The 12790-nt window shown below is 41.5% G+C and overlaps 1 protein-coding gene across 7 annotated transcripts; it reads right to left on the bottom strand.

Annotated features, from left to right (window-relative positions):
• On the bottom strand, nt 1-9452 carry LOC311012032 (armadillo repeat-containing protein 1-like). 7 transcript variants are annotated; one of them, XM_084007316.1, is made up of 8 exons: nt 9203-9452; nt 8707-8782; nt 6721-7057; nt 6525-6616; nt 5843-6029; nt 5481-5597; nt 4401-4475; nt 3-1586 (listed from the first exon to the last, which is right to left on the bottom strand). In XM_084007316.1, exons 3-8 carry the CDS (start codon nt 6880-6882, stop codon nt 1395-1397), a joined length of 825 nt encoding a protein of 274 aa, XP_083863442.1. In that variant the 5' UTR covers nt 6883-7057; nt 8707-8782; nt 9203-9452; the 3' UTR covers nt 3-1394. The 7 variants fall into 7 exon arrangements, with proteins under 7 accessions (XP_083863446.1, XP_083863444.1, XP_083863445.1 ...); XM_084007317.1 differs by having other exon boundaries at nt 8707-8803; XM_084007314.1 differs by having other exon boundaries at nt 4-1586; nt 6721-6915.
• Between the last annotated feature and the right edge of the window lie 3338 nt (nt 9453-12790).

Here is a 12790-nt window from a genome sequence, read left to right on the forward strand (position 1 = left end):
TACCCTGGGTATGTTGAACTCGCTTCGTAGTACAGGCCCCTGGTTTAGTGGAACCTCTGATACATCACATTCATGCAATAGTAACAAGCTTTCATTTGTCCAAAATGTATTTTTATTTATTTCATGAAATAAATACATTCTCAACTTAACTGAAATCATTACAATCAGAGGATCTGCTTTAAAAAACAAAATAAATGTGCACAAATAACTTTGACCAAGAGCGAGACGTCTTGACCTTTGAGTGGATGGAGAGTCGAAGGCTACACCTAAAAATGTTTGTTTTTTTATTGTGTAGGCGTTGGATAGAACTGTATTCGTTTGGTAATGTCTGGAGGCGCGGGGGAATGAGGCATCAGGTTCTGTGTGACATGAAATAAACTGCGCTGTGCTAACGTTCCAAGAGTATACAATTCTGAGTCTTTAAAGAATTTAAAGAATATCTGTAAAGCCCACATTGTATTTAAATGTCCTTTTTTCATCTAACTAAGCTTTGTTAGGTCTGTCGTATTTATGCCGAGACCACATTACTTGAAGTGTTGATGGAGCAGCTACAGTGTTAGCATAGCCTAGCACCTATTGATCCGAACTCCATTCAGAAAAAAAGCATTTTAAAAGTTAAAAGGGCTTATCATCTTGTGGACAGACCTAACAAACCATGACTGAGGACTTTTTACAAATTGTCATTATGTTGTTACTTCTGCATCCATCATTACCAGTTAATTGCAATTTAATCAAAAGAAAATGGTTTGTTTTGGATGCATGCCACTGCTGGTGGTCTTTGGTTTCCTGGCAATGATGATGGAGTAAACACGAGTAACATGAAAATTTGCTTCGTGTGTGGTGTGAACGCAGCTTAATGCAGCCTTCTCCTCAGTCTAAAGAGTGTTGGGTATATGTCATTCTTTGTCATAAGTTTATGACTGAAATAATAATGAATAACAGAAGTGCCAGTTAACTGCAGCCCCAGAGGAAGTGAAGGCACCGCTGACTAAACTCTGACTGCTGCTTACAAAATAATAAATAATAATAAATAGGTCAAAGGAAGAAAGGGACGTCCTGTTCAGTTTTCTTTATTCTTGCACTGTGGTGTTTGTTCCTGTGACTGCAAGACTGTCCATTAAGACAATTTGGTTTGGAACAGGTGGACCCGTTTACAAAGAGAATGTGGTCTCACAGAAACCTCAAACTGAAACCACAATCCTGTTGTTTGTTTATGTCATCATTTGTAATGGCATTAAAGTGGTGCACCTTTTGTTTTTACACTCACTGTTAGAAGATCTGTCTCACTCTTTGTCTGCCCACCTGAGACAGTAGTGAAATTTGGCAGCTGGTCGATTTTGCTTCCTCGACGAGGCGGGAGGTTTAATGAAGGGGGTGGCAGCAGCCCCACAGCATCACCAGTAGAAGGAGCGGGACAGGAAGTTGGTAGCAGCACCAAGCCAACTGTTCCCATCCTGGCTGGATCCCACCCGGCTCACCACCTTATCTGGCTCCTGAGATGGACTCTCATCCTCAGGCAGGTAGTCCGGCAGGTCCATGTTCTGCTCCACCTCTACTAAACTGTCCTCCGCTAACAGGATCGAAACCTGGAGAAGAACACTTTTATCGAACACCACACAAAATAAAATCTCTCTCTCTCGACCCAAACCTCTTGTCTCTATAACCTGGAGCCTGTCAGTCAGTCACCAGGGCCCAGTATTTCAAAACTTGTAATCCGGATCAGAATAATCCGGATAATGAAATCCTCCTTTTCTCAGTCATGGATCAAGGTGATCCTGCTGACTTTATCTGAGTATTTCAAAACACTGGCCGGGTGGATCACCGTGATCCCGACCTGGCTGGATACGGATTACCAAGTCTCAAATCTCCGCCTCCGGATCTGAAACATGGCGGACTACTTAACGGAAGGAGCAGCTGGGAGCACGACTTTCACGTCAAAAATGTAAGTTTACCGTCGTCTAATGTTTAGCGGTTTAAGGACCATATGAACGCCAACCAACATATCGTGCTAGCTAACTATATGAATTGTCACGTACTTAAAACCAGGCTGTAGCGATCTCTAATTGAGCCGTGGCCGTGCTAACGGTAGCTAACTCGGCTCCATTGACTTGCGTTTTAAGCAGCTAGCGGGCTAGCGGTAGCTGGCTTTGTTTAGGAATTTTGTGGTCCATGGTTTGATTTACAAGGTAATTAATCTGATGTACATTATACCATAACTGTTTAAACCAACATCAACCTGTTCGGAGTTTATTAGCGTTACGTCATTGGCAACACAGCAAACTTAAAATAGGCTACATGTGTACAGACCAGACTGCTACAGTGCTTTGGAAACCTAACATTACACTGTGTATGTGTGTTGTGTATGAACTATGCAGTTCATTCAGAAGTGTCAGAATGCTACAGTAATGCTGGGGAAATCATGCTGTTGTCATCATGCACACGATTTCTGTGACTATTGTGGATTCCCAATGAAGACAAAGATATTACTCATACTCCTTCCCTTTCTTCTACTTTCAGAGTCCTTAATAGCTGAGTGGGCTCAGTCATGGATCACCTTGATCCATGACTGAGAAAAGGAGGATTTCATTATCCGGATTATTCTGATCCGGATTACAAATTTTGAAATACTGGGCCCAGGGCATCACTGTTGTTGCCAAATCGCATGATTTCCTTCCTGTCTTCGTTATTGTGGCGTTAGCACCTCTGTGCGTCATACTGTGATATTTCCCCGTTAATAGTCTGCAATTCACAAATCCTGGTTTCATACTAAGGTGTCAAGCGTACTAATAAATCTCACAGTGTTGTGGTGACTAAATATCATGTTGGTGAGGAGTTTCAGGTGCAGCCGGTGGCTGAGTGTTGGCTAACGCTAGTAAAGCCAACCAAGACTGTTCCCACAGTAAACGGCCCAGTTATCTCCAACAACAACGTGTCCAACAAGCCGATTAATCACCTAAACATATTGATGAAGTTTGCGATGCTTCACTTAGAGTGTCTATTAGGGGGGAAGTTAGATTGTTAAGAGAATGGCTCACATTCTTATATAGAGTCTATGAGTATAATCCAATTGTCATTTCTCCAGTCAAAGGCTTACTACTTCCAATTACTATCAAACACATTTTCTCCTCTACTGTGTCATGCTTGGACAGGTGCGCTGCCCGGCCTGATGAGTTGTGTACTGTTTTTTGATTTTTCAACACGGGCTGAGTCCTTTTTATACAAATGGTCAATTACAGAGTGAAGTATTCCTTTAAGGCCCTTAAAGTCCCAGTCGGCAAGTCTGGCGGATCGAGGGCACTCTGTCAGATTTTGAATGTTTCCAACTCTCACACTCCTCCCCCACGACCACCGAGCTCCTTCCCCTCGACTTCGTGCCCTTTGAAATCCCTTAAGCCCAAGTTATGCTTCCGCGTCGACACAACGCAAGGGGGCTTGCGGACCCCTTAGGTCCTTGCAGACCCCCCCTACGTCCAACGCAAGGGCCTGACGTGCACCTCCCAAAAATCCTAGACGCGCGTCGAGGCGACGCAACGCCAACGCAACACCAATGCAGCGGCATTGGCTGTGATTGGTCCGCTAACTACATCCACTGGAGACCGCTATCCGGTTTCCACTCATAAACACCGCCATTTAAACTTTAAAAAAAAAAAAATTTTTAACGAGGAATTGGAAGCTTGTTGCTACTTCCCTCCGCCTCCCCCCTGTGATAGTGGAACGACCCGAGAGGGGAGGGGCTCTGTGTGTGCACGAACACAGCGTGCTGATTGGACAGGATGATCCGGGCTGCAAAACAAACAACAGGCTCTACGTGCACGTAGAGGCACGCTTTTTTTTCTAAAGCCGGATGATTTATGTTGTTCTATCAGAGCATAGTGTCGGCTTCAGTGAATATGACCAAACAAATGTTGCCGACTGGGACTTTAAATGTACAGTACAATAAAACACTGTGATACCCTGACGTTAAAGGGGGAGGACCCTGTTTTATTTGTAATGGTACATTAAGTGTAATATGAGTTGTGTGAATGTGCGACAGCGGGTAGCGCTCTGCTAGAGGACTGAACGGGATCCAAGAGGATCTGTTTTAAATTTGCGGAATTAATTTATGTTTCACTAAAATATAAATTTAAAGTTAAACAAAGAAATCACATGAATTCAAGTACAGATTTAGCTGCCATGGTATCGTTCAGTATCACTATCAAGATACTGGCAGGGGATCGTATCCAACTATACATTTTGGTGTTTTGACAGCAAAAATTGTCACAACCATTTATTAAGTGCTGACATACTGATTATAAGGGGATTTAGTGTAGACGATTGTCCTATAGACATTCACATCAACAAGTCTTTAACGGAGCTGAATGTCTTATTCAACATTTACATGTCCATCAACAGAATCTGACCTCCTCTCCGTTCTCTCCTTTGACCACCTGCTGAGCCGTCATCACCTGAGTGGATGCAATTGCAGATGCCAGAGCCTGAAAAAGGAACATTGACAGTACAATTGATCCCTCAGTCTTTCTGTTGCATTCATGAATGAGAACTCCGTCTACTTTGTCTTGTAGGCTTCCTGGGAGCTCTGACAGCTTTTTACTGCACTACTTTCATTCAAGGACAGACGTGTTTCTACCTTGACTCCACTACATTTATCTGATGGATAGATCGTGGGATAATGACTTTAATACGATGCATGATCATAATTTGAACAGCAAATGAAGCATTCAGATCTCCTGACGCAGCTACATGAAATGATTAATGATGATGACTTTTAAATATTTGAGATCAGTAAACTGGAAAATACTCAAATTAGCTGCCTTTTGTCAGTTTTGTCTTAAGCTGGTGATCCAATGAAAACACGACTTCATCCAAACATTTTCAATAACACAAGAGTGTTAAATATAGTCCAAAACTTAATAGTTATTGAAAAGAGAGTGATATAGTTTGCTCTCTGTGACACTATGACAACAGCATTGAATGTAAAATTGGGTACAGCTCTAAAAAGAGAAGAATAGAACGGCATATTCATTCTGAACATTGACATTCAAATTCTAAAATCAACATTCAACGCTGCACAGCCTTTTTCTGCACGTGTTCACTGTGTTTAAAGCCAGAGTGTCAGATAAAGATCAGACTACACTAATATTATCAGTATTATTCTGTTTGTAGAATTAGATTCAGTGGTGGATGATTGTTTCTGACTTGACCAAACATTTCCAGTAACTCCAGACCATTGTTGGAAAACAACATATTTTGCTTCAATCCATTCTTATTGGTGTTAGTCTTTCAAAAACTGCCCTGCATTCAAAAAATGGTTTGCTCTCCCACTACAGCTGTAATACATGTATACACGACCTTCATAGAAGCACAATCACACGGAATGTAGCGTTTCCTTTTTTGATGGTGTGATGGGAAACTAGCTATGGGCAGCCTTGAATGTAAAATGCTAGTGCAGCTGTAGGAACAAGAGAAGAGTGTGGAGTCACCTCAGCCTTCAGGTCTGATCGTATCCGGATGATGCATCTCTTCACGGGCATCTGGAAGGTGAAGCTGATCACTCCTCTGATCTTCAGCAGAGCCTCCTCACACAGACTCCGCCGACTCTGACAGACAGCACAAGGACATTATTACACTCATTAGTATTATTATCAACTACTCACCAAGTAAACTGCGGTTAATATAGTGAGGAAGTAAATGGTGTTGAGAAAGTGGCTCCAGAGGGTTATAGTTTAGCTCTTCATTAGCTTTCTTTGTTTTATTCTCAGCCTAGAACTTTCAGACAGAGTGACACATGATGATGAAAGAGTGAATGAGTGAGTGACGTCATCACTCAGGGCTTCCTGCTCACCGAGTCATCCAGTCCATCGATGTGGAGGATGACGGTCTTGGCTCTCTTGTTGCTGGAGCCCAGAAAGAACTGGGCTTTACGGCGGCCGCTGACGGCCTCCTCGCCGGGATCAGAGTCACTGCTGCTGGCCTGCAGGAGCTCGTAGATCTCAGACGCCAGCAGCTTTGTCTCCCCGGGAGTCGTCGATCTGGACAAAAGGACAAGAGGAACCTCAGTTTGATCTGGAGCAGGGCTTCCAAAGTGACTTGATTACATACAGAAAATAGAACAAGTCAAGGGTGAAACACGGACAGTTTCACAGCAAGGAAATCAGTGTTTCTACACCAGAAAACCACATGTGCCATAAAGAATGATTTACTAACAAAATAACTACAAACGCTACGAAAAAATGTCACATTACAGATGCTAATTGGTGGTCCCAGATATTACACAGTACATTACAAACTATTTCTTTATCTGCTGCATTTAAATTTAATTACATTTGAACTCATTTAATAGCTTTGAACGTTATTACAGCGCATGGTCTACGTGCCCACTTACAATATGATGATGATATATGGATGTAGATAATTAAGACTTATATTAAAATGTCAAATATTGGTTTCTGTTCGGGGTCTTTTTCAGCTTCAGATCAAACCTGATTTCTAATAAGACAGTGATGAAGTCAACATCACACACTCACTTCTGCATGACGTTCTGAAGGCTTAGCATTATCCCCAGCTCCCCCTTTAGCTTCTCCCGGTTGGCTCGGCATTCCGCCAGGTACCGGATCGCCTGGGAACCACAGCCAATCCCAGTGAGCCTGATGACAGCAGGGAGATGGATCCACTAAATGTACACATTTATGTTCTGGTGTAACAGAACATGAGGCAGCTCACCAGGAGGGCCGAGTAGACCACTTGAGGGTTGGGGTTGTCCAGGAACAGGATAAGGCCCGGCAAGCAGCCCTGGTCCTGGACGATGGCCCTTCGGTTCATGGGGTCCGCGGCCAGGTCCCTCAGCTGGTTGACCACGGCCAGCGCGTCCGGCTCCACGCTCATGGCTGACGTTCACTCAGCCATGCAACCAACCAACTGAGGACAGCAGCGACAGACATTCATTCAAGTACAAGTCTGAAACTCTGACACATTCACGGCTCTGATCAATCAGCCAGAGCCTGCCGAGGTTTTTCCACAATGGCAAAATGTTGCTTCTTTAGGGTAGTTGCGTAATAGCCTGTAAAAGTGGAGAAAACAAGATATATATTCACCTGAAAGCAAAATGAGAAACGTTTAAACATGTGATCTAAAGACTGGCCAGCGTTATATCCAGTCAACTTTGGAAAATCATCCTCATCGCAATCAAATTCAGTTCAGTTCTATTCACATAGCTGAAAATCCCAAACTTCCCTCAGAGGGCTTAACAATCTGTAGAACATACGACATCCACTGTCCTGGAACCCTGCATTGTATCAGGAAAACAAGCTTTTAACAGGGGCAAGACCAATGACACAAAGCAAGGTATCGGTATGAGAATTGCTGAAACAAATGTTAAAAAGTTCCTAATAAAAGTCTACACCAGATTCACAACGTGCTCTTAAACCACAGGAATGTTCGCATCTGTGTTCTTATCGTGATGATTCCCACGTGAAAGGGGCTTGAGACTGCAGGGCTGTGTGCAACAGAATTGGCACACAGAGGAAAAGTCGAGACGGAAGTAAAGAATGAACACACGGACTCCAAACGTGAGTCGATCTGAAGTGGATTAAACGAGAACAGCAAACAAGCCGTGATATTCTGAACAACACACACACACACACACACACACACACACACACACACACACACACACAGCTCCTTGTTCGAGGTGAAACCCACTGAACTGTTTAGTAATATACAGGAATGAATGTGTTAGTGGAGTGTTTTGGTTTATTTTAAAAGGCCATCATGCTTAGTAATGTAATAAAAAATAATCATTGAACAAGATTAAAAATGAAAAAATAAGACTGTAATTTCTATCCTACAGTATTATACAACTGCAGAATAGAAGGAAACCAAATAACCAATAATTTTGCACAAACATGTCTGCACTCAAATGTGCGTTTGGATGCTTTTAAATGTTCACAGGATTTGTTCTTACCTAAGAACAAATCCCACATAAGAAAACATTGGTGAATGCCAGAATCTTTGTGAAAACTGCGTATTTGGGTTTAAGAACAAAATGGTGAATGAGGCCCAATCTCTCTATGTGCCGCTAAATAGTTTCATGACGGTTGTGAGTTGTGTGTTCACATTCTGTTTAAGGTGGAACTGTTGTAGCATTATTCCTCCTCGTTGTTCAAGATCGGGGATGGAAAGGGGCGTCGTTGCTCTGCTTCCAAGGTGCCAGCGGAGGTTGTCACAGAACCGCATCAACATCCCTGTATAAGGGACAGCCGGCGTGGCACATCTACAACACGTCACTGTCATGCTATCTACAATAACTAATGGGCAGCTTTCGGCCTGGGGGTCTTCTTTACTGCAGTACTGAGGAAAGGTGACAAGAGGAATACTGTCACATCTCCTCATTTTAGAACGTATTATACAATATTGTACAGTTAAATAAGAAACACGTGATTGAGGTCATATCCATACATCATAAGATGAGTCGATATAATAAGTGATTGTGACAGGACTGTGGTAGTCGTCATCACTTACAGACAGTATGGACATATGAATATAAAGATGAGACATGAAACAATGTGCCGTCCTTGAAGACCCTGGATCACATCAGCAGACCTCTCTAGTGCTGAGAGCTTATTATGCACCTGCAGACATTTATGCACTTAAGTGTTGGAACGGTTTACACCAAGTTAATTAAGACCAGCGTTCTTCTTTTTAACTTACTTGATTACAACTTCATTATTATTGTCGTCACTGTCTTTCTGTTGGTTGTAATGGTTCTTCTTCATTCCTGTATTCCCTGTAAAGAACAGCATAACACCTGGATGGAATGGTGCTTTACATGAGCAATTTTATGTTTTAAACTTTGTATTTTGACATGACTGGGTACAACACACTAAAGTGTCAGTGTGAACACTTAAAACCTTATTATTGTTACTGTTATTATTTTTATTATAGATTGGCGGATGAGACATGCCGAATTGACCCGAACACTGTCCCGTATTTTTACTGTATTCGGTCATGTCTCTAGTGCGTGTGAATATGATCTGCTAAATAGGAACACAATAATTCTTCAGATTTTTGCATTATAATCGGTCTGACAACAAACACGTGATGTGCTACCGGAAGCGGGTGTTTTCACTCTCAATAGTGTATTTCGGGTAAGAACAGCTATGAGAGCTGCGGGCTCGAAAGGAATGCTAATGCTACCAGTGCTCACCTCTGACAGTCACCGGCACCAAGCTAACGGCTAGCGTTAGCGGTTAGCTGTCCCGTTAGCTTTTCTTCCGTCAGTCACCCGGAACAGACATTAAACGTAGGTGACGCTTGAAACCGTTGAAACGACAGGGAAAGACGGACAGCGACGAGTCACAGGTTAATTTATTCTGGAATTAAATTCACAATACGATATACACTGACAGTAAATAAACTGGCGATTCTTCCTACTGGAAACAACCACCATGGTCACGTGTCAAGATTCAGCCTGTGATTGGATGGCTGTTTCTGCTGACCAATGAACTGCATTGTTCTGAGAGTTAAAGGTCCCACGTCCTGCAGGTTCTGACAAACAGATGTAAGATCAGGGGTCCGTTTCACAAAGCAGGTTTAGTGAAAACCTTGAGTTAGTTAACCCTGAGATGAGGGAAACTCTGGTTTTTCGGTTTCATAAAGCCAGTTCAGCATAAATCTGAGTCAGTTACCCGGGTAACATACTCCGTGAACCTAACCTGCTCGCTAGCAGGTTTGCTTCAACAAACCCTGAGTTTCTCCCTACATGTCTCCGCCTTTTTCCGGAATCTGAACCAACTCTGAAAAATTGTGCCGTCCTTTCATCGTCAACCTAATCGATATGGAAATAAAAGTGATTCTAGCAGCTTTGCGTCGGGAGAGGATTTTGATTACCTTTCCTTTCAATCACATTAGATATTATCTAAACAATATTCTCCGACATTTTCAACATTTCATATCGCGGACATAATCCGCAACCAGATTCTTTGCGGAGGTAGTGTTTTTGCGAACGGGAGATTTATGAAATGTTTAAGTACATTTCTGTGTTGAAATATCTGCTTATATTTACTGTTTAATATGTGAAATATGATTAAAATCATATGCCTTAGTGAACGTATTTGCGCAATATTCTTATGCTTAATTTTCAACTGAAGCCACTTTCTTTCTGTGCCTGGGGGGATTACACCCAATGAAAATGATAATTCATTCAGTGCTCTACTTTGTGAAGTACGGGAGTTGAACCCCTGTCGCCTGCACCGAGGGCGGCATTGCTAACCGTTACACCACAGTGTTGCTGTTCAAGGCTGAAAATAAAGACTTATTACCTTTAGATCAATGGACTGTTTCATTCAGTTATACACATTAGATCGGGCAGTAATTGTCTGCCACGCTAACTATCGCTACTTTGCTGCAGTTACGTTGCTCCGCTTTCTCAGGATGAGCTCGTTTTCTACATAAATACTCAGTAATATCTAATGACGCTCTCCCCGTTGCCATGGTGAATCGTAGTATCGGAGCTCCATTGATGATGGCTTTATAGAGTCGGCAGGCACACGCGTAACTCAGAGTTTACATACTCAGAGTTGACTGAACTAATTCAAAACCGCTGTTCTGAAACTGAAAACTCAGTGTTGCCCATCTCAGAGTTGGTCAACTCAGAGTTCAGGGTTAGGTTCAGAGTTTGTTGAACCTGCTTTGTGAAACGGGCCCCAGAATAAGTCGTTCATTAGAAAGTATGGGTGCACATGTATGCCCCTTTTAGACCGCCTTTTCGTTGCGGGTGTATTCCACCGTTATTCCGCCCCGTCGTTAGTCTAAACGCTCGCCGAGGCGGAAAGGCGTAATAGAATTGTACGCCTCTGAGACGCAACGGATGGAGTCACAGAGCCGCATCAGAGGGGACCTACTTCATCAGCAATCACTTCTTTCCTGGAAATTGTGCTTCGTTCACAATTTTTCTACTCACAAAACTCTGTAATGGAATAACGAGTATAAAACTAAAGGGATAAATCTCTTTTTGTTACAAATGGTTTAGAGAGAAGTATAAATAATATCTTGTCTGTTTTGGATGAACATGGTCTTGTCCTCTCTTATGAGAGTTTTATATCTCATTATAATTTTCCTATACCTTTCAAAGAATACAACTAGGTGATAAAAGCAATCCCCTCTGGTTTACTTAATTTAATGAAAAGTCACTTATCCTTCTGTGAAGGAATTAGACCAGAGGGCACATCTGTTTTGTGTGTAAATGTTTCAAGATAAAAAGAGGTTTTCTCCAAGAGGAAAATTTTATTGGCTCATTTGGAGGACATAGACTGGGGAAAAGCATGGCTTTTACCTTATAAATACTGTATTGATAACAAAGTAAAAGAAACTAATTTCAAAATTCTAAACAAAATATATCCTGTTACCTCCCTCATTTTGAAATTCATTTTTTGAATGTAATGTCACAATGGAATTTTGGTCAGACTTGGGTTCTCATGTCTTCACACATGTTAACATGTCTTTCCCTAAAATATGTTATATGTTATTATGAAAATAAGAAGAACAAGTGTCTTCAATATTTTGTTAATGTTTTCATTTTGTTGGGAAAATATTTTATTCATAAGCAAAAGTTTTTATATAAGGCTAAGTTATCTGAAAATCAAAATTGTCTTGTGTTGTCATGGCAACGTGTACACAGTGCATAGATCATCTCTGCCTGCACAGTTAAAGGCCCGGCACACTAGGTGTGCAAGCAGAGTTTACTTTCAACAGGTAGAAATAATCCCATATCAATTCCCAGTAGCAGTGTCTTCAAACATTTTACTGATGTAAAAGTCCAAAAACCCACTGTGACATGAGGGTGTCTTTTCCGTATCATAGTAGTCTAGAGACTGTTAAAATACAGTATCCTTTTTAATGTTTATAGTGGTCCTGTTGACGCCAAGCATTTTAATTGAATATTTATTGTCATGCAGGATGAACTGGATGAGGCTGTAAGAACATGGAATACACACCAAATAAGAGCAAGACCTGCCCATGGGACACGTGGAGGACGCCCTGTTCTAATGTTCAGCATGCGAAAGCTTTATGCAGCAGAGGACAAACTCCAGCCTGTTCTGGAGGAGGAAATAGCTGTTTGCAAGGAGGATTGTACCCCAAAAGGGCAGTACCCCTGTGATGAAACTGTTTTTGAGCTTTGCATTCTCCTCATGGATGAAAATGGCTGGGATGCTCCTTTGGATGCATATGCTGCAGCAGAACTGAATTCACTACTAAGAAATGAGATACTTGAAAATCTTTAAATCGCTGTAACTTTAGCAATAAACTTGCCTCGGTGGATCTGCCTAAGTAAGAGGCGGAAGAAGTATTCACAACTTTTACTTTTGTAAAAGTAGTATAACTTGACTGTGAACATTTTCCAAGTGAAAGTAATTGTTTGAAAATATCACTGAAGTAAAAGTATGTATCATCAGAAAAAAAAGTACTTTAAGTATAAAATGTAAATGTGCTCATGCATACAAATACCCCTGTGAGTTGTGAAACAATATTTCCCTCTGGTTTGATATAGATTTGAAGAAAAAAGTAGCATGGAATGGAAATTCTCATTTAAAGTAGAAGTACCTCAAATTTGTTTTTGAGTGAGTACTGTGTCTGAGTCATGAGTAGTTACAGCCCACTGCTACAGAATAAACATTTCAAATCTTTCTAAGATGACTTTAATCATTAAGAAATTAGTCAACTATAAAACATTCATTACAAACTTTTTAAGTGTAAAAAAAATGCCTTTGATTATAAAACTTCCTTACACAAGGAA

The sequence above is a fragment of the Eutrigla gurnardus genome, assembly GCF_963514095.1.
Source record: "Eutrigla gurnardus genome assembly, chromosome: 4".
Lineage (NCBI taxonomy): Eukaryota > Metazoa > Chordata > Actinopteri > Perciformes > Triglidae > Eutrigla > Eutrigla gurnardus.